At 38.6% G+C, this 26,221-nt stretch overlaps 1 protein-coding gene across 2 annotated transcripts; it reads right to left on the reverse strand.

The window, feature by feature from the left end:
* Positions 1-150: 150 nt before the first annotated feature.
* Positions 151-23,865, reverse strand: SNX16 (sorting nexin 16). Of its 2 annotated transcripts, none has more exons than XM_052703329.1 (8): positions 23,806-23,865; positions 19,147-19,614; positions 14,700-14,786; positions 9,536-9,684; positions 7,406-7,475; positions 4,165-4,301; positions 2,009-2,125; positions 151-1,709 (listed from the first exon to the last, which is right to left on the reverse strand). In XM_052703329.1, the coding sequence occupies exons 2-8, from the start codon at positions 19,516-19,518 to the stop codon at positions 1,598-1,600; spliced, it is 1,044 nt and encodes a 347-aa protein (XP_052559289.1). In that variant the 5' UTR covers positions 19,519-19,614; positions 23,806-23,865; the 3' UTR covers positions 151-1,597. The 2 variants fall into 2 exon arrangements, with proteins under 2 accessions (XP_052559289.1, XP_052559287.1); XM_052703327.1 differs by lacking the exon at positions 23,806-23,865 and adding an exon at positions 23,389-23,574.
* Positions 23,866-26,221: the final 2,356 nt, after the last annotated feature.

Raw genomic sequence — 26,221 nt, forward strand, 5'->3', positions numbered from 1 at the left:
TTGTTACAAATTCTCATTTGTTTTTATGTAGAGGTCAGACCAACAGCTGAAAACCTGTAGTAAGTAACTTGTCTCTTTCTAGAAGCATTTTTATCCTTTTGCTAGACAAGATACTATACACTTTTTCTACAACAGAAAAGAGAAGACAGGTGTTTTGACCATAGTTTTATTCCACCAGGAAGGTTTATACAGTTCTGCATAAAGGTCATTGTATGCACGGCCTGAAGTACAAAGCTCCCTTTGAAAACTCCAGCACAAAGACACTGCATGTTAACGACGTTAAACAACGATGTGGGTGGTATAGGGGAAAAAAAGAAATTAAAACAAAACAGCATTCTTTCTATTGGAAAAGCAGAATAAAACAAGGCACTTCCAGTAAATAAGTGAAGAAAAGAAACAAGCTGTATCAAATATTCCACAAAGCTGACCCAGAGCACTGTAACAAAATTCTGCAGTAATGAACAAGTAAAATACAAAAAGGCACTACATAATCCTCTCCCTGTGACTCCTTTCTCAACCAATTAGCCAACTGAACTTGGCACAATGGAGTCTTAGTTATAAAGTGCATCTCCTGTCTCAATATGTTTTGAAAAATAGGCTATAGAACATACGTAGCAATATTCCCACATGTACAATACATTGAAACAAAAATACATTGCAACTAGATTCAATCTAGTTATGAATTGTGCAGAAAAAAATATGGCTTCTTTACAGTCTTTCAGTTATCTCCATATAATCTGAAATATTTTTAAGCAAACATGAATGCATTAGCAAGATGATAAGAGGTAGTGTTCCAAGTAAAAGGCAAAGTTGCTGATTTTATTGTTACATGGGTAACATAGCAAAAGTATCCCAGGTTTTAAAAGCAGCATTATCCAACTAAAAGTATTGTAATATGCCATCTGGGAATGAAAATACACAGTGTTTCGGGGGTCTCATCTTAGTTCCTTCAGCAAAAATGACCATTTCTTTAACATACCTAAAAAACGTTACATCACAATGGTGTTTCATAAGTATTTTTCTCCTGGTACTGTACATTTTCCTATTGCATTGCGTTAAAATTTCCAGACAAATATTCTCCAACTTCAGAATTTAAAAACAACATATGCTACACTCTTATTAAACGTAAGATGAGTCCATTTTTATTCGGTTGTTCATCAATTTATGGCTATAAGAACATGAAGACACAAATACCAAACTGAAGAACACATCAAATGTGTCACGTCAGTGGCACCATTCCGATGTGGCACAGTAAACCGTGTCACGTTTAAGAAGCTGAATGCCTTTGGTGACTTAAAGTTGTTGTCACTCTGCTAGGAAAGTCAGCCAAATTGTCCATGTGTACTATCTAAGTTTTAGCTGATCTTAGCCCTTATTAGACTTTAAATATATTAAATATATAAAGGCTAAATAAAAACTGAAATGAAAGCAGCACTGGATATATTTCTTATGTTAACAATTTGTAAGGATTTATGTAAACATTCGATATGTGCATTCTTGCTCTTGGCTGTAAATTCCTTACAACTTCTGTATGCCCCTACCCACAAAACGTGTCCCAAACAGGAAATTCTCCTAAATAACAGCAGCTGCTGCTGATCTATTCTTCTTCATCAGCAGTATATGCTACTTCAGCAACTTCAATTTCTGGTACAGAATTTTCAGGCAAAGAGCCACTCCAGCACGCCGCGTGATGGTTCTCTTTATCTGAGCTGCAACAACAGATCAATAAGCTTTGTCAAATGGAAGCTAATATGATTCTCTGTAGTCACGTTATGCCCACAAACCACCAAACACTTACAAAGCTTGTTGAGTAAATGATAAGTTAGACATCTAAAATGAGCTATCCTGAGGGCCTTTATGAAACATGGGAAAGCTACGTAGAGGTGCAATAAGGCCCTGAATTTCTCAGCTGTGCAGAGTTGATGTCAGACCAAACATTTGAAAACGTACTTCAAGAAAATTAAAAATATATTTTAAAACATATTTTAAGTAAAATAATAGTATTTACCAGCTGTCCTCACCCAGGGTACCCTGGTCTGCTTCTACTGCAGAAGACTCCACCTCACCACTGCACTCACTTTCTTCTCCTGACATCTGACGAATCATTTTTCCTGAAGATAAATCCCTGCAAGTAAGAATGAAGCATCATCAACCTGTTTATAATAAATATTAATCAGGGAAAAACAGTTTGTTTCATTTTAAACTTACTGGTTCCTGGGAACACATAAATCTGACTCATAACATGCTCCATATTCTTTCATAGTACAGAGATGCAGGACTTGGCACTGGATAGCTATTCAAACAGGTTAAACTAATTTCAATCCTCTTGTTGCATTATCATTTTGTAGCTGTATAAAATAATCTAAGTCCTGGAGAAGCAATTGTGACTTTAGATATGAAATTAGAAGGAGATGATCCAGGCCACATCCATCTTGTTTAACGGCAGAGGATCACTGTAAATTGCTTGATGCAAGTTGATCAGAGCAATACATTCTCCGTTAAAGAGACAGGTAGTAATTTTTTCCCCTTACAGCAAGGCAAGATGGTGATCCAATTAGCCTGGTTAAAAGTCAAACTGTGGTTGTATGGAATTGCCTAAAGAAATTACATTTGTTTCCAAAGTATTTCTGTGTGCAGAAAACATAGATAAATTTAGGGTTGAAATCTGTCACTTGAATCAGAAAGGCTTGTGAATGATTTTGGGCTGAAGAGAATTCTACTATATTTATCTCATTTTATAGTTCCTTTAATTACTGTTATTTCTATAGTGTTAACATTAATTTTAAGTAGCACTTCAGTATTGCTCATCGAATCTAATGAATTACTGGCCTACCCTCAGCCAAATCCAGGATGGTAAGTAACGCTCTACAAGTCTAATATTTTATCCAATTGTTCACCTCCTACTTCACAAACATTTTAGGTACCTGACCTTAGGGAGTGTAAGGATAGAAAATGCCTAACTGTTGTTGGTCTGTTAAATCAAAATTCCACTTCACAAGACATCAGTTACATCACACAACATTCCCATCAGGCAAACAGTATTTCTTAAAGTTACCGCATTACTTGGTAACTCCACAACCAAAAATCACAGGAGTTACCTTCAATTAAGATTTCAGCTACTACTTGGCTGACTTTCAAAAGCCTTACACAGGGTCTTGAAAACAGACAGGGTATGTCTGTGTTAAAAATGAAAAAAATAATCCATATTTAGGGAAAGCACTGAAGAATCGTTACTTGTGCCTTCTGGTTTTATTTTCAGTCTTACAGAATTTCTTCCCATGCTGTTTCAGCCAAATACAAGCTATTTAATTTTCATTAGTTACTTCAGAGCTTATGGCAGTAGTAAGTCATAATTTTCTTGAAAAACAGGAAAGACATCTTTCAAACATAGTTCATTGCCTCCAGGAGTAGTATTACAAACTGAATATAGTATTTGGGTCAGAATTCTCAACAAACCACAGCAAGTCCACTCAAATAGTTTTCTAAATCTAGTCCACAAAATACATATTAAAAAATGTATCTGTGGGGATGTATTATTTCCAAAGGAAGCCCCACAAAGACAGACTCAGTAAGCCTAGCAGGATGCTGAATATTATGTGAATATACTTCTCTCCCATTGCAAAATTCAGCAGACAAGTACCATAAAGGCTTACTGTGAAACTCAACAACATTTTTTTCTTTAGATTTAAAGGGACAAACTTCAGTGGCACTGAAAAGCTACCTGCAGCAACATTCCAGGCAGTTCAGAACAAAGTTAGAAATTAACAGACATTACTGCTTGATCGTGATGCTCTGTTAAAGCTTTGAGTACAGGAGGAATTTTATAACTCAAAGCAATTCTTCCACTGCTCTCATCTCCACTACAGCATTTCACGTATCCAGCATTTCACATGCAGAAGAGAACCTTTACCTTATCTTTACCAGATTTCAAGGATTAAGAACCATAAACCCAGCGACTTCAAAAGGACAATATGGGTCAATGCTCTCTGTTATTTGTATGAAATAACAGCCTTTAGCCAGAGAAATATTACTGAGAATACTGCCTTGTGTACAGTTGTGGGAAAATTGTTTTCAGGAAGACATTTAAAGCCAGTTCTTCCAAACTACCAAGCAAGAATGCTTTCATGTGAAGAAACACCTAACAATCCTATGATTTCTACGTACCTAATTCTTCTTTCAATAGCATCTATATGAAGTTGTTTCTCACTTAGTAATTTCTTCAGTGATTCCACCTCCCTTTGTTTTTCAAGCAGTTCTTTTTGGAGACGGTAATTTGTTTCCTCCAGAGTTTCACAGAAAGCCTAAAAGAGATTTAAGAACATCAACTGAACTTCAGTGGAACGCCTTTATTGATTCTTCTTTTAGAAATCTCAAAGTGTAACAGAATCGTATCTGCTTTTCTTTGTACTGATTACCATAAAGAGCTACATATAAAAAAAAAAACTTAGTTTTTGGTTTACTATTAAACATGTCACTTGGCTTTGAACAGTGAATTTACTGCATCGAACTGCAACATACATGCTTCACCGTATCCTACACAACACAGAACAGAAGTGTTTAGAAAGAGGTTACATGAAACACGAGGTGAAATCCCTGATTCCCTTTGCTTTTCATATAAACTCTGCTTTCACAGGACTTTGAACTCGGTTGCCTAGATCTAAGTATCAAAGAGAGCAGGAACATTCACAAGAAGTGCAGGTTCTTCCATATCCAAGATCAAGTCAGATAGTTATAGTTAGATCCCAAATAGCTGTTACAAGTACAGTAATTGTGAAAATCCTAAGACCAATAGAGACAATTTTGAAGAAGTCTAAGGAAGTGCCAAGAGCAGTAAACACCCTCTGACCATACAGGTTGTGTTACTTCTTAGTGCCAAGGAGAATATGTGTACAAGGTACACCCTGAGAAATTTGACAGTGAGCAATCCCAAGACTTAACACGAAGAGCTAACATCTAGTGCAATAATCACTGAATGCAGGAAGCGACCCAAGTGCTGGCACAGAGCCTGTTGGTCAATTACTGGTAAAAGCAAGCCTACCAACAGTAATGTGCAATTCTCTTTTAATAATTTACACGTTCTTGCCAAATAAGAAGACTGACTTAGGAGGCTATCTTGGATTACATTATATGCAACTAACCACTAATTCACGGAATTCATTGAGTATAAACATTTTATACGAGCTCAGTTAAAAACGCTGCTAAGACTGCATTACTAAAATTTTAAAACATTAGGCTACAAACATTAAAGAACAGGATCTTCTTAATTATCCAATCACATAATAAACAATTCAATTCAAACAAACAATTTAAAATTTGTTTAAATTTCAATTTAAACAAACAATTCAAACACATGCATTGTTATTCAATCCAATTACGATAACATTTCTAATGATTTTTTACAATGAGTTTTGATTTGTTTTATTGACAGACAGCAGATTTTCTTGGATGACAGATATTTAAGACCAATCATCACTTGAGTCACAGCTTTGTTCACATCTGCTAGAGCTGCAAACACATTACTCACCATTCATCCTTCATGCAGCATTTTACCTAAAACCCTGGCAATTGTTACAGTTGAGCAGTACTCCTGTTTCATCAAGCCAACTGAATAAGTCACAGTGTATTTTGTAAAACCACTGAGGGTTGCTGTAGTCTAACTGAAAGCCAGCAATTATTTCCTTAAGAATTTTGTTATATCGATTCTATCTATCTTTACAAGCAAATTTCCTTAATCCCAGAAAAACTCAAAATATTCTATAGGTGTTGTGAACACTTTCATTGTTCCACGAGAATGAAAAAAGAAAGCTCAACTTTTAAAAACTCATTTCTAGCTGCAATCTATTTGTAAGCTCCCTGGAAAAAGTAAGTCACCATTCACAATTGAATAAGTGAACATCAGCGTATGTCAAAGGATACCATAACAACAGAAAGGTGAGCTACAACTGAGACAAACCTACTGGGGGACTGTGTGAGGTATCTCATTCTGTCAAGAGCTGGACACCTGGAGCTTGGTACAGACTTAACAGCAGGTGGGTATGCTCTGTAACCTCTCCAAAGACAACAGGGCTAGGCCAGCTGAAAGACAGATTTCTTCTCTAGACTGTGAAACAAATAACAGCTGGGAAAGGACTTGTGGAAACGACTTCCAAGGTTATGAGAAAAAAAAAAAATTGCTGTAGTAAATATTTTGCCTAAAGTTTCGTGATTAATGCATACACTACAGTTAATTACTGGATAGCTATTAGAATTGTGGTACTATATCCCTGAAAAGACCTAATCAGGTTCTAATGGGAGAGGTGCCCTGCTCAGACTACATGATCTCAAGACGTTCCTTCCAACTTCATCCATTCTGTAATAAGATGTACTAATGCTACAGAGACCAGGATTTTATGACAGATATATCTGATAAATTTACTAAAATGTTTCACAAACGAAAACACAACAACACAACTATTTTAATAGTTTGCCAAAATTCCTATGGTAGAAGAATATCCCTGACACTTAACCACTGTATCACAGAGTTGCAAGGGTTGGAAGGGACCTCAAGAGACTGAGTCCAATCCCCCCGCAACAGCAGGTACCCTGCAATTGGTCATACAGATAGGTGTCCAGGTGGGTCTTGAATATCTCCATAGAAGAACACTCCACAACCTCTCTGGGCAACCAGTTCCAGTGCTCCGTCACCTTACTGTAAAGAAGTTCTTCTGCATGCTTGTATGGAACTTCCTACATTCAAATTTTAGGTCACTGCTCCTTGTCCTATTGCTACACACCACTGAGAAGAGCCTGGCCTCATCCATTTGCCTCCCATCTCCCTATTTAAAAACATTTATCAGATCCCCTCTCAGTCCTCTCACATTAACACTAATTTCTGCAGTAATAATAATGTACGTGTAATTCCAGAACAGGTTGGATATCAGGAAAAACTCCAAAAGAGCGGTCAGGTGCTGGAACGGGCTGCCCAGGGAAGTGCTGGAGTCACCATCTCTGGAGGTGTTCAACAAATGTTTAAATGTTGCACTAAGGAATTTCACGGGCAACACTGGTGGCAGGTAAATGGTTAGATAAGATAGTCCTGGAGGTCTTTTCCAACCTTAGTGATTCTATGATTCTATATTTTTACATTATCAAGTGAAAAAAAAAAATATATATATATATATATAAGTTCTAGACACACTAGATACAGCTAAGCATGCCACTGAAATGTACACGGAACTCAAACAGAGCGCAGCACACAGCATTAGCATCTATCAATGATCAACAGACTCAAGTTTTAGAAATACATTCATTGGCAAATTTTTGAGAAAGAATGGAAATGAAAATGTTTCATTTGGAACACCCCCAGCAGATTTTACTATATTTTACTGCTTGCTGTCTTTTTAAAAAAATATAATATAGTACTTACCCTGCTCTCTTCTAGACTGTCAAAAGGACCTGGAGGGTCATCCAGACAAAGAAATTCTCTCACTGCAATGCTGAACCAAATAAAACAGTGCATTACTTAATGTCCAAAATATACTTAAAGATATAAGGGTGGCATTTCTTTAAGGATGCAAACATGCATCCCTACATTACTCTGAAGTAACTGTTTATTAACATTATTTTGAATGTCTCCCTTGTATGTGTTACTGAGGAAAATCACCTAAACCAAAACTGAAGAAGCTGCACAAGTACACAAGTTCTGAAACAAAACGGCAGTACTCCATTTGAATCACCTCTTTTTCCTTCAAATCTGCAGCATATATCCTTATGATATTACATCCAGATTAATAACCAAGTGCCTGCACTGACTACTTACAAATCCTTAAATGATCTCCTGTTGCAATGAGTGCAAAAAAGAAAAAAAAAAGAAAAATCCAAACTAATTTCCTGACTCTTCCTCTCATTTAAGAATTCCTGTCTCCATACTTACTTTCACCTCATCAGTCTTTATTCCAATCTGAAAAATTCCTCCTATGATAATGATCCATTCCCTTCTCCACTTAATCTGAGTGATAGAGGTTGTAAAATTTTCCTTTTTTGAGCCCTTTCCATTATATTATATAAATCCATGATGTGCACAGCTTGAATTTGTGCTATTATAACTGCCTCTTCCATATAAATAACACAAGTATTTGTCTACCTAAACCAATATTATCACTTCAACTAGCTCAAGAAGTGATAGATGGTAACAACTCATTAAATTTGTTAAATGTTTAGAAAAATAACTGCAAACCAAATGAAGTTGTTCAGCCATATAAAGTAATTTTACAAGGAAGAGACTTTTTTTTCCCCTGTCCAAATAGTTTAATCTGCCTGGCTGAAGTGATTCTTTTTCAACAAGATGTTCAAATCCATTTTTTAATGGTTGAATTGTTCTTTTCATAAAGATGAAAGTTGTGCTGAATGAACTCACATATGGCTAATGCAGAGGAATTCATTATATGGAAACACTTCTGCTCATTATTTCTCTCAAGCATCTTCATCCTTGATCACATAATTCAGTTCAGACACTTAAAAATATTTCATTTCTACTTTTCACTAGTGATTTCATTTTGAAGTGTAATAGTAAAATAAAAGATCACGCAGTAATATTTGTGTGTGAGAAAGGAAGTATCCAGAAGAATAAATCTGCAAAAACATTTAATTTACAATCTACTTAGATAAAGGCCATATCCACTTTTTGTTCTCCCTGCTGCTGCTGGCAGACCACTGTCTTTTTATATTGTTTAGAAAACATCTGGAAAGCTGTAGATTCATTTAATATAAGAAACTTGAAGCCAGAGATGGGCACAATTTAAGATCACTGAAAATGTTTTGCTTGTTTTAATGAAATATCAATCTGATGGAATACTCATTTAGAGCTTAGCTACGCTCCGACAGCGGGCTTTGACCTCACTTTCCCCTCTATGTGTTTCTTCATTTATCAAAAAGAAAATGCTGCCCTTAGAGCTACACTTCAAAGAAATCTTTTACATCATGTAACAGAGATAGCTGTTATTTCTTTCCTCCTAAGGCACTTAGCCAGCTGACATCCTTCTCAATAGAGGCAGCAATGCACCAGCACACACCACTATGAAAAAGGACAGGAAAGGCAGTGCTGCACAAGAGATCCATGATAAAAAGGAACTCTACAGCTGAGTTCCCCTTTCAAGCTTCCTTACATGGTTAAGGCAGAGATGAATATCACTATATCACTTATAAAGCCTAATGATACTTTTGTTTAGCAGGTTAAGCTTCTTTCTCCCACTTTGTGGTTTATATGGTATTTTCTTCAACACATTAAAATCTGCAGGTGGAGTTCAATTTGGTCTTTTACTGAATCTTTAATTTTAAATATTACTACATCTAGTTCTTAGTTAATCATGTGCAATTCCCCTCTTCTGCTTGTGGTTAAAATGCGATTAATAGGGCACCAAATAATTCACATGATGACCAAATAAAAAAAAAAGTGAACAAAATCCTTTACTTTCTTGCTCAAAGATATACAGCTAGAATTCACAAGAAATTTGAATGCAAAAAACCCTAAACCCACAGGCAAATTCTAATCACATACCAGTTTGCAATATCTTTGTGAGCTACGAGGTTCTGGAGGAATGCCTGTAGTCCCAGCTGTCTATCTTCCAAGAAATCAGGATTATAATTATCCTTGAACCACCGCTTTGGTGGAAGGGCCAACCGAAAGCCTGGAAACATATCTTTCAGCTGAAATGGAAGTGAAAGACAAGTGAAGAAAACCAAGAAAAAAAATCTTGATGAAATATCAAATCTGATGACAGCATTGACTTTGCTCAGAATTACAGATTCTTTTTGTCTTCTGAAATGTTCAAGCACTAGGTACATCTTGCAACAGTAAGTAAAATCAAATTATAAGTAGTGTAAGTTGAGGACACATTTCTATCACATGCTGCATTGCTTTTGGCAATCAAATGACCTCTTAAATTTACCACACAGGAATAGGATTAAAAAACATTGCTTTCTTATTTGATGTATTTGAAATGGTGAATGCACAAGAACTGTACAAGAAAGAAGCAACAGACGAGTAAGCATTTCAGTGGTGCTTCTAAACTACACAGGGATAGTAACTACTACATAAATACATAAAGCTCACTACAGACCTATGACTGCAACTCATCCTTTTTCAAGGCTAGAAGAATGATGATGCAAACATGGGATACATCTAGTAAAAAATACTGAATTTTAATATACATGGATGTGGTTCACATCTTATTACCGTCACACAAAATTTTTGGCTTGCTTAAATATTGATGACGTACATTCAGTGTCAGAAAGACAAAGAACATGAATTGAAAAATGAAACGCACAAATGAACGGATGCTGAAAATTATGATTGACCTGCCCAAGGGCACTAGTTTATCCATTTTTCTGATACACATTCAGATCAGAAACATTATAGCTTTAACTGAAAGCAATTTCAGGATGTCTTTGCTTAGAAGAGATGCCTAAGACACAAAAACACAAATAGGATTTATCATCAAGAGAAAAAGCAAACAGGTTCTTACAGAAATATCTTCCCTTCAATTGCAAGAAAGGATTTAATCTTTTAAAGACAAGATCAAGAACACTTCTGATAGAGATATGCTGGTATATATATCAAATACATTCATACAGATGTATTGGTGATAGGAATTCCAGAATCTGCCTTGAAAACAGTTTAGCACTTCATTTTTCGGTAGCTGCCAGATAATTCTTCAGTGAGCCTCTTGATTCATTCCATGGAAACAATTTTTAACTTTCTGACAATAAGCTTTATATTTTTTAGTTAATTTGCAGGAACTCTTGGAAAAAGCTACAAGGTAGCACAGTTAGAAAGACATACTGTATTCCAGCTTCAACCTCTCTCTACTGTTTGAAGGAATAATCACATTTGTTTGTTACATTTGCACATGTCATAGCACCAGAAGGATGTTTTTGGTTTGACTTGATCACAAATATTGCATTTTCAATTTGAAGCCCATGATAACTACTGATTTCTTCTAGTTTCTTATTTATTGGATTGTCAAAGCCTTGCTCCTTATTTGTGCATTTAAATCTTGAAGCTTTCCTCTCCACTTACCGAATTTTACCAGAATTTCTAGCTTTAAGTTTACCTTTGGTAATCTAAACTTCCTTTATCTCTTACCAAGTTACCATTAGTACTGCACATATACGCACCTTTTAAGCTCTATAACCTCACTTACCTAACAAAATACTGAGCATAACTCAAAAACAATAACAAAAGGACTTCCTGTCTTATCCCAGTTGTAGATAAACGTTCACTTCTGGGAAAATTTTTCAAGCAGATGGATTTCTGCTTACTGACTTCATTTGTCTGGTTATGTAGACCACATCATTTATTTCTAAGGAAGAAGTTTTATTTCTATGCACAGATTATGCCTTCTGTGAATGAACACAGTATGGGAAAGCTAGCACCTGTTAGCAGTCCAACTTCCAAAGGCACTGTCCTGAGGCATTTTTTTTTCAACACTACTTGGCTGCACCAGGAAAACCCATGGGTCAGACAAGTTCTGCTGAATGTGATTGCTTGCTTGTATTCAGCATTTTTTTCAAATGTCTTTCCCCCACATCATCATGTGATAGTTCATGTATCACATGAGGCAGTATCTCAGGGAAAATTAGTTAACTTGGCCTATTCTTAGCTCAGCAGCTCTGCAGGCAGAGTAATAAATGATGCAATTTTTCCCCACTAAATTTTGGCACAGGAGAGTACTTTCCCCATACTTTTCTAACCCACTAGGTATCCTTAAGAGACAAAAACATACCCATCTAGCCAAATTTTAGTATTTGCTCCTAATCTCTCAAATTCTATTAAATACAACACAGATTGATTTTTTCCTCCCCAATTAATACTAAAGCAAAAGAGTATTTCTGTCTTTGATGTATCATTTACTACTTGCTTTCCATAGTTTACACTCAAGTCATGGATTCGTATTCTTCTGCCTCCTTCCCTTACTTCTAGCTGACTCTAATGACTTACAGAAGTTTATCTCTCTCATTCATGGGACCCTGCAACAGTTCATCCTGCACCTCAGCAGTTTTAAAACTTACCTGTTTCATTCATAAAAGGACACTTCATGGTTTTGACCTTCCACTCTGTTTTACTAGCTGCTGTGTACTGAAAGTATTTCAGAAACTAGCAGAAGATATGGCCAAAACATTTTCTAGAATACTATTTCACTTTCCTGTTTCTCTGAGAGATCAGGGCAATGAATGCCTTTTCAAAGTTCACTAGCTGCTTCTTTCAGTCAGCTGTGTTGCATTCATTCAGCCTTTAACGTTATCTACATGTGTCTCTATTCTTACCTCTTCTCCATTTCTAGCCACTACTGAAATTCACCCCTCAGTTTAGTTTGGAGTCATGAATAAGCACATGTCTGACGCATACAAGATGAACCGCCCTCTTTTCTTCACATTGTCTTCCTGAACAGTCATTTCCCTCAGTTATCAGTTCAAACCATGACTCACAGTGACTAATTACTCAATTCAGCTGACATTTAATGCCATGCTTCTAATATGGTTGCAGGGAATTAAAAAATTGCTATCAATCTCAAAAAAGATGTTAGCAAAAAGGATTTATAAGATAATGTATTCCTAATGTTACCCATTGATTTGCAGGAGAGAGTATAGAAAATCCTGACAGTATACACGAATGCAATTTCATTTCTACTTGCCTTCAGAGCGCAATCAACAAGCAATTGCAAATGTCTTCTGAAACAATGACACTCCATTTATTCTTCGGTGCCTAAGAAATTGTAGCTTTTACATACTAGATCGAGTACATACAATAGTTCTGAAACTTGTAAAGAATTAAGAGAGTAGTAACAAAAGTTGTCTACTTGTATACTTAGAAATTTCAGTCAGTGACACAGAGGAAAAAATCAGGAAGTTCCTTTTAAACAAAAATCGTCCTACCCAAAAATTACGCAGGAAGTCACTTTTTAAAGATTTGACTGCAGACTAAAGACTTCACTTGTAAAATCTAAATATCCTCCTAAAATGAGTATCCGTGGTGATTTAATTTCTTTTTCCATCTCATAGGCACGCTAGAAGACAAGGCAGTTCTTGGCCTATATATGACACAGCTCACTAAAATACACTGTGACGTGACTTGGCTTCAAATTGAAACCTCCAGAACACCACCACCATCTTAAAGGGATTCAAGCATTTGTCAATAATCATTTAATTTATGATACGGAATTAATTAAAACACAGAAATTTCATCAAAAAAAGTCATAGAGAATCATAGAATGGCCTGGGTTGAAAAGAACCACAATGATCACCCAGTTTCAACCCCCTGCTGTGTGCAGGGTCACCAACCAGCAGACCAGGCTGCCCAGAGCCACATCCAGCCTGGCCTTGAATGCCTCCAGGGATGGGGCATCCACAACCTCCTTGGGCAACCTGTTCCAGCGTGTCACCACCCTCTGTGTGAAAAACAACTTCTTAATACCTAACCTAAACCTCCTCGTCCTAGTTTAAAACCATTCCCCTTTGTCCTACCACAATCCACCCTCATAAGCAGCCCTCCTGTTCCCCCTCCTGTTCATATGCTCCCTTCAAGTACTGGAAGGCCACAATGAGATCTCCCTACAGCCTTCTGTTTTCCAAGCTGAACAAGCCCAGTTCCCTCAACCTTTCCTCACAGTAGAGGTGCTCCAGCCCTCTGACCATCTTAGTGCCCCTTCTCTGGACCTGCTCCAGGAGCTCCACGTCCTTTCTGTACTGGGGGCCCCAGGCCTGGACTAATTTGTATTTAACACTATACGGTAGTTTCAGCTTCCACTCATGTTCTAAAAGTAACCTGAAATGTTCAAATAAGTAAAACCAAGAACCCAGAGTATGTAAGTTCAAATCCATATTTAGAATTTCAAATGTAATTGTGCATGCGGGTCCAGGTAAGAGAAATGGTAAACTAGAAATTCATCAGTATGAGCCAAACAAAATAACAGTTACAAGCGTTAACATGAAAGAACGTAACAGAAATAAACGTGTTAAACCTGCAATGAAATTTCATTCTTGGGAGTTGACAGTAAAATAAAGATGAGAGTAATTAGTCATTTTTCTTTGATTTGGTGCTGTAAAGAAATAAGGCTAACTGGAATTGCTAAACATTATTTACCAATTCAAAAATCTTGTGCTTTTTAGACAAACGTATTTTGGTTTTGAATACTATAAAAATACTGTTGATGTCCCAGAACTCCTATTTATCAAGGACCTGTCCTCAGCTTTAGATATCTGATGTAACTGTTTTACAGTTACCCTTTGATATGCTAGAAACAGAAGATTGATCAGCATAATTAGGACTTCCAGTATTTAAAAAGCTTCAGTTTTATCAGTCTGTGTAGAGATTGTTGCACCAAAGAAGAATAAATAATTTACTGGACTGTTCCCGCAAAGGTATGTGAGTATCTAGTTCCATCCCCACACAGAGGACACAACTATTGAGAGTTAAGTTCCTTCATCAGATTGATTATGAGTAAAACACGATGTAGTCTAAGAGCCTAAGATGAAAAAATATCATCTTCACACTAGATGTAGCTAATATATATATACGTAATATTTGCATGCTACTGTTTTCCATTAAGACAGTACGAATTACGTGCTCTGAAGAAGCAAAGAAAAAAGTGACACAAAGAGAATGAAATGAGGAGTAAGACTGAGGCACGTTAGCTGACTATTTCCCAGTGTGTACTTCTCACCTTGTCATTGAGCCTGGAGAAGTCAGTGTACCGTCTGAAAACCACCCAACTTTCCTCTGGACTTCTTTTTACCAGTATTTTGTATACCTGGGTGGAAAAACAGGAGTATTAAACAAACATGCAGAACTGAGAATGAGTTACTGGCTGGAAGGCTGAGATTATCCTTCATTTCTTAATGAAAAAGGATTTTTAAAAAAATAGTTCATTATAAACAGCATAAATAAATCTCAGAACTTAAGGAATAAGTTTCCATAATTGTCAAATACTTTTAACCACCTTCTGTTTGTAACAATGGGTTTCTGAAATTGCATACGCAATCCTACTCCAGGAGAAAACAAGTCTCACCTATCAAAAGTCATCTGCTTTAACTATTGCTGGATTATAGTTGTAGTTAGTAATCTTGGAGGCCAATCTGCCTTTAAAATGACTGTAATAATCAGTTACTGCATGTTACATTACTTTAAAATGCCTCATGTGACTTGGTTCACAAGGAAATTAATGTAGGATAAAATTAGAACGCTGCTTTGGTCTTCTTATCATAGGCATCAGCTTTTGTTTTTCCAGGTAGAATGTGACCACTTCCCCAGGTAACAGCATCAAAATAATCATGCTACTACTGTAGAACTAAATAAATGAATCCTTAGAATCAGATTTAGCAAAACAGTAGTGCAGTATTACTGTTCCATTTAAAAGCAAATGGATTAAGAAAATAGAGTAAAAAATTAATCAACTTTTAATCAATTTTTAGAAGGGAGATAGATACTCAAATAAAAAAAGTCAATCACCATAAAACTAATCAAACAGAACTTTAACTAGAAAAACATTAAGTAATATTTAAGAAAAAAAAGTTCCCATGTCACAACCTCACTTTTCCCAACACAAAGACTTCAGTTGTAATAGGTTAGCATTCCTAGCTAAGTGTTCTCTAATTAAAAATGATGAAATACAAGTAGGAAAGAGATAATTTTGGAATTGTAATCATAGGTACTTCACTTCTTAAACATTTTCTACTCTGTTATATAACGAAATATTTTATTTTTCTCCTAAGAAGGATGCCCTGGCTAATAATGTCCTGGCTTGGAATGGACTGCCAAGACAGTGATTGAGTCTCCATCCCCACAGGTACTTAAGAGTTGTGTGCATGTGACACTAAGGGACATGACTTAGTCAAAGGACTCAGCAGGTCATGTTGGTGGTTGGATGTTGATTTTGACGTGATTTTGAAGGTCTTTTCCAACCTACATAATTCTATGTTTCTAGTTCTGTTGGTTCTTGTCATAAAGAGTTCTTTCCCTGGACAATCTTTTTTTTAAATCATTGTATAAATGTATTTTTCTTGTTGCAGTCCCAACATGTAATAACCACTGAACTTCCCAACTTCTGTGCAGCAGAAAGGCTTCACTTCTTAAAAAATATTATATTCAACTGCAAAGAGTCACATAAGCTATAGACAACTACAGTAAAAAAAAAAAAAAAAAAAAAGCAATTTCTAAGCAAGTACTTCTCTTATCTACTTTTAAACACGGAATTCTACTTTCAAGCAGCAGCACCTGTGGACATCTGCACCTACAGCAGAAGCAGTATTTTGTCCATGACCAAAGTGCTGCTAGCTTCTAAATGCACTTTGCAAGACATGCCTTCAAAGCAAGTCTTAAAATGTAATTCCTTCTTCCTTTTTCTGTGCTTACCAAAATGTTTCAGCTTTCCTTTCCTAGCAGGATACAAACTTTTATTATATAGAAGTTTGATGAAGCATAACCACTATATAGAATTGTGAAGACTTACTGCTAGTACACAGCAAAACAAGCAGCTTTGCTTCAGCTTTTCTGATTTATAGGTTGTTCAGCTAAAAGTTCAGCAAGTATATTGCTTATAAACTCATACATTAAAAAAAACCAACAATGAAAGGAATACACCAAACAAACAGTCTGGCCCTGTGTGGCTTCCAAGTAAATAACAGGCAACTGAAAAAAATAACAAGTCAGCTCGTGATCACCCATTAAAAAAAGAGTTGAAAGAAAAATGTTTGCCACAGTAAAAAAAACCACTTCTTTGAAGACTCATGATTAATAAATTAGCAGAATACTACAACAAAACCAGCTGCCCTTTCATGTGAAGTTTTTGAGGAAAAACTACAAATTATTTCAAAGTTCTTTCTATCCTTAATTCCATACCCTGCAAATACAAAATATTCAATGAAAACATGCCAGCATTAAGCAATAACTCTTCAGCTGATTCAGCACCTCAGATCATTTCCAGCTGACTTAAAAATAAAGAAGGGGGTAACTGAACATCTCAGGACTGCCAGCACATGCGAGACCAACTGCTCACATGCAGTGATGTCCTCCAGTCTCCCAACAAAAAACAACAATGAAAAATCATAGAGAACACAACCAACCAAAAAGGCCATGATAACAACAAGAAACTTTAACAAACCAATCTCCTCTCACTTGTGGTTTTGATTTAATTTCCTCCACTTTCTTCCATTTCATTGATTTTAGCATTACAGAAGCAACCAAAATTTCTAGCACTAATTACTTACTGGCTTTAATACACAATAGCAAGCTTATTTTCAACACGCAACTGAAAACAAAGTTAATTACATGCTTTCAGAAATAACAACACAGCAATGCTAGAGAACTATGGAAGAGCAAAAACACATCCAAGGAATTTAACCCTGAAGAATGTTTCATTTGTTTTGTAGCTCGGGATTCTAGAAACAGTGACAACTTTGACTACTTAATTTAAGTGCACCTGATCCAGTGTGAACACTGGACTCTGCCTCAGCATATTTTTAGGTCTAATAGTCAGTTTTAACAATACTACCTATTGTTTTAGTTTCGAAGGCACTGTTTTAAAGAAATCTTTTAATCTATATATAGCAAAAATCTGGCTCTTCTCCTATGCTAGATGATTAGAAGCTGAAAAATTTATGTCAAGCCAAGCCAATCATCCTCAAAGAATTACAAAAGCCATGCTATTCAATTATTTGCCAAAATAACTTGATGATTTTATTACTATTTGAGGTATCAAAGTTACAAGCTTCCACGCATTTCTAATGGCTCTGCTGTTCTCTTTTTTTACTTCTTTGTGACAAATGTTGCTCTCTTGAAGCAACACAATAAGTAACCATTTCCTTCAGTTCCCCAAGATTTGTCTAACCATCTGGAAGAGATGTTTCAACTGCATCCACAAAAGTAAGTGCCTGAATGTATTTACGGCTTGTCAAAAAAAAGAAACAACGACCTGAATTGACACAGCTACTGTACATCTTGAGAAAAATCAATCCTACCAGTCAAGCTGGTGTCCTGTCATCAGACATTCTATGGGATATCTCCCTCTGATGTTTTCAGCACAGAAAAAATCTCCGCTAGTTAGAAACTAACAACCTAGCAAAACAAGAAGCCGCAAACTATGTATTTGTGCTTGAATGCAAATAAGATCATGAAATGAAGTTATTCATTTCAAACACAAGACTAAGTTTTTATATATTTAACTACCCAGAACATCCACAAGTTCACAAGAAATTACAACTTTGCAAGGATTCCTGACTTTTCCAGCAGACATTCTTGATAACTGGAGTAGAATGAACTGCTTCTACTCCAAGTACAGAGTTAAAGAAGAACACAATCACAGGAATTGGAAGAGACCTCAAGAGATCACCGAGTCCAACCCCTAGCTAAAGCATATAACTTACAGTAGGTTGCACAGATAAGCAACCAGATAGTTCTTGAATATTTCCACAGAAAATATTCTCTCTGGGCAACCAGTTCCAGTGCTCTGTTATCCTTACTGTAAAGAAGTTCTTCCACATGTTTCTATGGAACTTTCTACATTCAAGTTTTAGACCACTGCTATCCACCACTGAGAAGAGCCTAGGACTCATCCATTTGCTTCCCACCTTCCTATAGCTATTTATAAACATTTATCAGATCCCCTCTCAGCTGTCTTTTCCCCATGCTGAACAGACCCAGGTTACTCAGCCTTTCCTCACACAGGAGATGCTCCAGGCCCTTGATCATCTTTGTGGCCCTCTGTAGGACTCCTCTAGAAGGTCATGTTTTTTGAACTGGGGAGCCTAGAACTGGACAGTAGTCTGTGTGGCCTCACCAGAGCAGAGCTCTTTTATAATGCACCCCAGGATACCATTGGCTTTCCTGGCCACCAGGGCACACTGCTGGCTCATGGCCAACCTGCTGTCCACCAGGACACCTAGGTCCTTCTCCTCAGAGCTTATCTCCAACAGGTCAGCCCCTAACCTGTACTGATGTGCGTTTTTCCACCTGTATAATGGGATCAATATTTTGCTGTCAGGGTGAGGCACTTTGAAGCAAGACCAGTATTTGGTATAGTGCTTCAACATCCCTGCCAGATTAACTAGTGAAAGAGAATGCAAACTACAGTCAAAATCTTATCATTACAGAACTATATGATTCCAAAAACTTACAGTGAATTTTGCCCTTTCCTCCATCACTTCATAACCCAGGATAGTAGGTGTGGATGGCCGATCTTCCCAGCTCCTGGAATCTGTATTCTGCTCTATTTCATCTATGGGCTGCGTACAGTACTCTATTGATGTATCCAGACCTGTAAACTTAGTCCTAACAAGTGGACTGCTACAAGCAGATGACGTAGAACCAGTCTGGTCAGGCATGCTCATCTTTTTAAAACTACCAACTGTAGAATCCTCTGGCTGTCCTTTTGAAGAACTGGAACTTGTTGAGATGCTTCCAAAAGAAGAACGCCTTTGGTTTCTGTTTGTAAAGCTGGATGATGAACTTCCAACAGGAATAGGAACAGGAACATATGGTGTTGCCATCCTTCATGGAAAAAAAAACCACCTTGTTTCCAGTCCAAGTGTTTAAGGTTCATTCAGTCTATAGTCCATGATGTCTCTTCTTTTCAAGAACAGTATCTGCAGCAAAGGATAGGAGATATCATTTTAGCTTATTTTTTAAGTGAAAGCAACAGTGAGATACTGCTTTGAAAAAAATCTGTATCAGTACTGGGATGGAGCAGCACTGATGGATAAAGGTTCTCGAAAGGTTTTATATAAAACACTGCTTTATCTGTTTAAGAGACAGATATGCAGGGGTTTTCTGCCTTTCATGGCTATTAAAATAGCAGAAAGTGAAAGTACAACTACGAAAGAGAAATCTTCATGATGTCAGCAACTTTCAGTACAAACAGAATTGCTTCTGTAAGACGCCCACAAACCACGCAAGCATGTAACATTCATGACATGAATCAGAGTAAAACACACTAAACAACTTCATTGAAAAAAAACATATTTGCACATCGTATGTATGTTCATTGACATATGATGTATTTGTTTTTAAAGCAACTGTTGCATGTAATCTCACAGGCATTTTTAACAATTAACAAAGTACATTTTCTGTACTTCAATTACAGCAGTTGAGTTTTACAAGCATATACCTCGAAAAAAGTGTTGTAACATTAGCTTTCTATTTCAGGAAACTAAAATGGAAGAAAAAAGTTCAAGCAAAGAAGTTGAATCAAAAATTTTATACTGGCCCACAAGAAAAACATTTTAAAGTAGAATTAATATATAGTGTACATGTAAGCATTTCTATATAAGCCTTTTTGGCAGTCTCAAACTTCCAAAAGAAGCATCATCATCTCATTCCAAAAAAAGTTTCCTTGCAAGATGCAAATGAGATGCTATCTCTTTGGCTTAACAGCTGAGTCACCACCCACTTCACCCAGGAGTACACCAATCACAAAGCTGCAGGCTGCTGTGAAATGGGAAGCTGTCAGCCTGGTTCACATCAGATGCAATCAGTCATCTACTGAAGCAAACAACAAATGAGTTTTTTTAATTGCTAGGTGATGTGCTGTTTTCATTCTTGTTTTACATAAGTATTAGAGAACATCAGAAATAAATGAATACAAACTGAATCGGTATCAACAAGACAGACTGAAAAAAATGCTCAGTGAAAACTTCTGTATATCTGAAAGCTGAGGGAACGGGATGAAAGGGAGCATTTTCAAACTGGGAGCAACACACAGACATCTCCCTGCCCCACCCTTGGATGCAGCTGGACACTGAGCAGCAAACTTAGGGAGCAGAAATGTCAATGTCATAAAACTCTGCTGATTTGCTTTGCTGGCCAGGTACTTCATTTGAACAATCCAGCAGCTTCTACAGCAGCACAGCTCTGTGCTTCGTGTGACTTCACTCCTCATACCAGACAGCTGATGAAGCAACTCACACCTGTCTTGGAGACAAGATGTTCTCTTGCAGCTAAACTAAGACACAAATCTGGTCTGCCCACGTGTATCTCAGTAAATAAATCTCACTTCTGCCTCAATGCAACCCTGCAATGATTTTTAAGTGATGTATAAATATCAAAACACAAAACCTTCTCAGGTAGATTACATTCTCTGGAGCTATTAGGTCATATAAAATATTGAACAAAGTAATACCTGGCTGCAGTACATGTTACCAGCATGAGGACTGAAAGCATCTCCTATCCAGTTATGTTTCTAGGAGTTGTGGGGTTAAATCTCTACAAACAGAAGCAGCCAGGTGAGTTGAAGGTTTGCAACAAATCAAAATAATAATGATACTAAATGATACTAAACAATGATATCTAAATAATGATACTAAAGTTATACAGTCTTCTGCTGCATAACTTTGTGAATCTAAACTAGAAGGAAAACAAGTCCACGCTTCAGAGAACCTATAAAATTCAGTCAAGAGTTTTTGGAATTTTGTGAAGGAAAAGCCTGCACTTTTCAGCATTTTGTCTTTTTTAAAAGACATTTTCACAAGATACAATGCACGTGAACAGTGCCTTTTCCAGAATGACTCCCTTGTTTAAAGCAGGATGCCAGCCAAGAGCTTTTTGGAAATTTGGAACTTACTACTACCCTTAAAAGCACATTTGCTACTGAGAGGCTTAACATGAATGGAGCTGTAGTGCAAAGCACCTGGTGCAAAGAATCCAACATCCACACTACATATGCTTCAGCAACTTTTATCTCAGAGTAGCTATAATTTGGTAGCACTGACTGAACGTTTAGAGTCTGCACCCAGGATGCATTTTTTGTTTAAGTTTCTGATGTGCACTTAAAGACCATTCCAAACTGTAAGTCAATGCACATTAAACGGTGTTGATCACAGTATTTGCTTCTAAAAGACATTCAAGCTAACACAGTAAAGTTAACATAGCAAACACACCTACAGATATGTAAAAGAAGTGATACCAGCAGTGTCTCACTCATATTCCTTCATCTCTGAAGAGTAACAGAACTGTATTCTTTCAGCAATGGTAGCATCAAGTTAAGCGAGCTAAGGGCATGCCATGCCATTCAAACGTGTATTTTTTCAAGAAAACAGAGAAAGAAACATACCTAAGATATTAGAACTTACCATACTGATTAATACATAAGTATATGTAAATTCACCTTAAACTACAGAGTTATCGGTCTCCAGACACATAAAATATTTGTTTGCTATGAGTTTCACCAGGATTAAAAAGCACATTAATTTGCTCTTCAGAAAGGCTAAATCTTTGAGAGAAAAAGTACAGTGCTGAAATGAGGGTCACAACCTTAGAACTTCAGTCTTTCTGTGTGTCCAGAAGTTCATTGTCAATTCATGTAATAAAAGGAACAGAAAGCAATCTGATAAAACACTTTTGCACAAGCCAGAAGTGCTCCTTCCTCACATTGGTGAGGGGATGAAGGGAAGATTTAGATGCAGACTGCTACTTTCAAGCTTCACAGCAGCCTGGTCTCATGCCACTGTATTAAACCAGCAAAAACATTGCACCACACCAACTTCCAGAACAAACAGATCAGTAGTGACACCTGAAACCAACCACAGCAATTCTTTCTTGTACAAGCACTTTACTTTTGAATAAGAAATTTGTTCCCTGCTCAGAAGCCATGCTTGGTTCCCACAGTTTGATTCCCAACTGTAAGTTTAAGAAGGAAACAAATAAATAAAGACAACTTCTGCTGGACTGAATTGCTAAACCTGAAACAGGATAAGACAGAGTCCCAGGAATGACAGTGTCACATGCTGTAAGACAGCAGGACACCAACTTACTGGCTATTTGCAACAGGCACCTCCCTTTTTGTAGACATAGGAAACAGGCTGTAATAAAAACACTTTGCAAAGGGTTTGCATCCAATTTGAAGCAACAGCAATTCCAAACCCTTTTATGCTAATGGCTTTTAGGCTCAGGGAGAAACATGTAAGCCATCCGATTCAAGGATAACAGATTATAAACAGAATGATCCTTATTTAACACTTGTAATTGGATTTAGAAGACTTTCAGCTATGCAATACTACCTGTGAGCTGGCCGCATTCAGAACACCTCTGCTTGGGCAACGGAGTCAATGTGACCTCCGCTGCTTCGGGTGTAAACGCTATAATGGAACACTTACTTAAGAATCAACGGAAACACTGAAGAAACAACGCTAGATCAGGTTCCCATAATTGTTTCTACAAAAACAGCGATTTTGTGCCCGCTTTTATTCAGCTGCCCGCACGCTGTTGACAAGCTGAAAGCCCCACGCGCAGCACCTGCCATACACACGCGGTTATCACAGCCCCGGAGTTCCCCAGCACCGCTGAGGAGCCCCCCGCTGCATGCAAGCCAACCGCAGGCAGCCCTCGTCCGCCAACCCAGCACGCGAAGCGCTCAGGCTGCCCACCTTCGAGACGTAAGGGCTCGGGAACGGACCGCAGCACCCACGCGTTCCCTAGGCAGTGACTTCGGTCGCGCCCCGTTCGGCTCGCGGGCGGCCCGCCCCGGAGCTCTGCCGGGCGGCTTTACGTAATTGAGGACTCGCCGCGGAGGGAAAGCGGCCCCAGGCCACGCGTTAACCCTTCAGAAAGCGGGCCCGGCCGGCGCCGCGGTTCGTCAAACCCACGGCGCAGCAGTAGCGCCGCACGGCTGCGAGGCGCCGCAACCGCCCACGGCGCCCCCCGCCGGCGGGGCGCGCGCAGCCGCCTCGGCTCAGGTGCGTCAGGGCGGCCGTGCCCTGCGCGGCTCCGCGGAACGGCCGAGGGACCCGGCTGTGCACGGCCGCCCCGAACTCTCGCTGCCGGCCGTTCCCGACCCCGCTCACCTGCTCGCCGCCGCGCCCGCTTCCCTCCGCGGCCTCGCAGCTGGGGCTGCCCCTCCCCCTAGACCGGCCCCGCCCCGCCCCTCCGCGCGCGCGGCGCCCAGGGCTGGGGGCGGGGCCTCGGGGCGCTACCTGCGGCTCCGCGGCGGGAAGGACTACACGGACCGGCACGCTTCGCGAGCTGGCGCGGCCTGCGCTTCCGGCAGGCACCGCTTGACCGCTTCCGGCAGCGCTTGCCGCGGGGCATCTCGGGAGCCGTAGTTCCTCGTCGGCGCGCTGCCCGCTGGGGGCTGTGGTTCCGCCGGGGCCGCTGTTCTTAAAAAGAGATGTGCGGGATATTTTGGAGAAAATGAAAACAGCGCAGTTTGTGTCAAAACAGACAAACAAGCTTTTTTTTTTTTTTTACATATACTTTATAATTTTTACACGTTATAAATACGTGACATGTAGAATTTCTGAGCCCCTCTTAGTTTTCATCACAAGGTTGCCACGTGCCTGGCTCTCTGGAACTGCTTTTACACCTTCCTTTAAATCCTTCATTTGGAAGGTATGTGAGGACCCTTGTGGACTGTGAGTGCGGGCAGCCTGCTGGCACCATGGCTGTGGCTGCTGTCAGGTGTCTGCCTCACCTCTCAGGATGATGTCACAGAATCATAAAGGTTTGAACAGACTTCAAAGATCATCTAGTCCGACTGTCAACCCATCCCCACCACACCACTAACCGTGTCCCTCAGTGCTACATCTCCATGCTTCTTCAACACCTCCAGAGATGCTGAGTCCATTGCTTCGCTGGGCAACCTGTGCCACTGCCTCACCACTCTTTCTGAGAAAAGAGTGAAGAGAAAAGAGAGAAAAGAGAAAATTTTCCTACAGTCCAACCTGAAACTAGCCTGGTTCAACTTCAGGCCATCCCCTCTTATCCTATTGCTGTTATGTGGGAGAAGAGGCCAACCCCCATGTTACCACAAGCTCCTTTCAGGCAGTTCTAGAGAGTGATAATATCACCCGAGCCTCCTCCAGACTGAATAATCCCAGCTCCCTCAGCCAATCCTCATAAGACTTGTGCTCAAGACAGCTTTGTTGCCCTTCTCTGAACATGCTCCAGGTCTTCAATGTCTTTCTTGTAGTGAGGGGCCCAAAATTGAACACAGTTCAATTTCAATTCAAGGTACAGCCACACCAGTCTAAGCACAGAGGAATGATCCTTGTTTCTGCTGCCTCTACTATTTCTGATACAAGCTAGGATGCCACTGTTCTTCTTGGCAACCTGGGCACACACTGCTGGCTCATGTTCAGCCAGCTGTAAACCTCCAAATCCTTTTCCTCTGTCTAGCCACTCTGCCCCAAGCCTGTAGCATTGCATGAGTTTGTTGTGACCAAAGTGCAGGACCTGGACTTGGTCTTGTTGAATCTCAAACAACTAACCTCAGCCCATTAATCAAACCTATCCAGATCCCTCTTGTAGGGCCTTCCTACCCTCAGGCAGATCAACACTTCCTCCCAACTTGGGTGTGACCTGCAAATTTACTAAGGGGTGCACTCAGTTCCCTCGTCCACATTATCAATGAAGACATTAAGCACAACTGGCCTCAGAACTGGTCTGGGGCTTCTAGCAAGCTGTGCATCTCTGGTCAGATGTTGCACAGCTGGTCAGCTTATTTGTAGAGTGCTAGGGTAGCAAAGCTTGGCTGGTGAGATGAGCTGATCTGTGACTGCAAAATGTTACATAGTCATGCTGTATTACTCCCTCAGCATACACTGGTCTGGAAGCTACTGTTACCATTGGCATGTAATCCTTCTGCTGGATTTATATTCCACAGATTTTTTTTTTTTTTTTAAGTTTTGTTTATTTTTTTCTCCTTTTCTTTTTTTTTTTTTTTTTTTTTTTGTCATTGTTTAAACAGCATATTGGACTGTTTGGAATTTATTTTGAACTTTTAATGAATGTTGTTCTTTCAAGTAATTTCCTCAGATTTGACAGGCTAGCTAGCATTAATCATGAATGTAATTAACAAACTTGGAAAGCATTTGTGAATGACTGGTGCAGAAGCCATGCTGCAAGGAACATTTTTTGAACTAATTTTCCACTTATATTCCCAATTCTATCTTAAGTATGTAGTACTCAACAGGGATAATACACTGGAATTTTTGAAATGCATTATATCTCCAAGGAGATTTAATCAGTTGCACTTTGAAAATGGCATTGCTGAACCTGATACACTCAGGATTTCACTATTATGTACTTTAAAATTTTTCCCTCCAAGATGAAAATATCCTCTGACTTACAGCGGTGGAAGAGAAGAAGCTGCTAGAAAACAAGAAAATTCTAACTTCCACTTGCTCAGAACACTTTCTTTTCTTTAGCAATCTTATTGATCATTAGAACACCTGCTTATATTCTATTATTTAATTATTTTTT

The sequence above is a fragment of the Tympanuchus pallidicinctus genome, unplaced genomic scaffold (assembly GCF_026119805.1).
Source record: "Tympanuchus pallidicinctus isolate F22 unplaced genomic scaffold, pur_lepc_1.0 scaffold5, whole genome shotgun sequence".
In the NCBI taxonomy this organism is placed as follows: domain Eukaryota; kingdom Metazoa; phylum Chordata; class Aves; order Galliformes; family Phasianidae; genus Tympanuchus; species Tympanuchus pallidicinctus.

Coding starts and splice junctions, on each gene's coding strand:
- SNX16 (XM_052703329.1), bottom strand. CDS start 19,518: ATGGCAACACCATATGTTCCTGTTCCTATTCCTGTTGGAAGTTCATCA. Junction 9,685..14,699: donor TCTCCAGGCTCAATGACAAG/GTGAGAAGTACA, acceptor CTTCCATTTCAG/CTGAAAGATATGTTTCCAGG. Junction 2,126..4,164: donor GCTATTGAAAGAAGAATTAG/GTACGTAGAAAT, acceptor TCTTACTTGCAG/GGATTTATCTTCAGGAAAAA.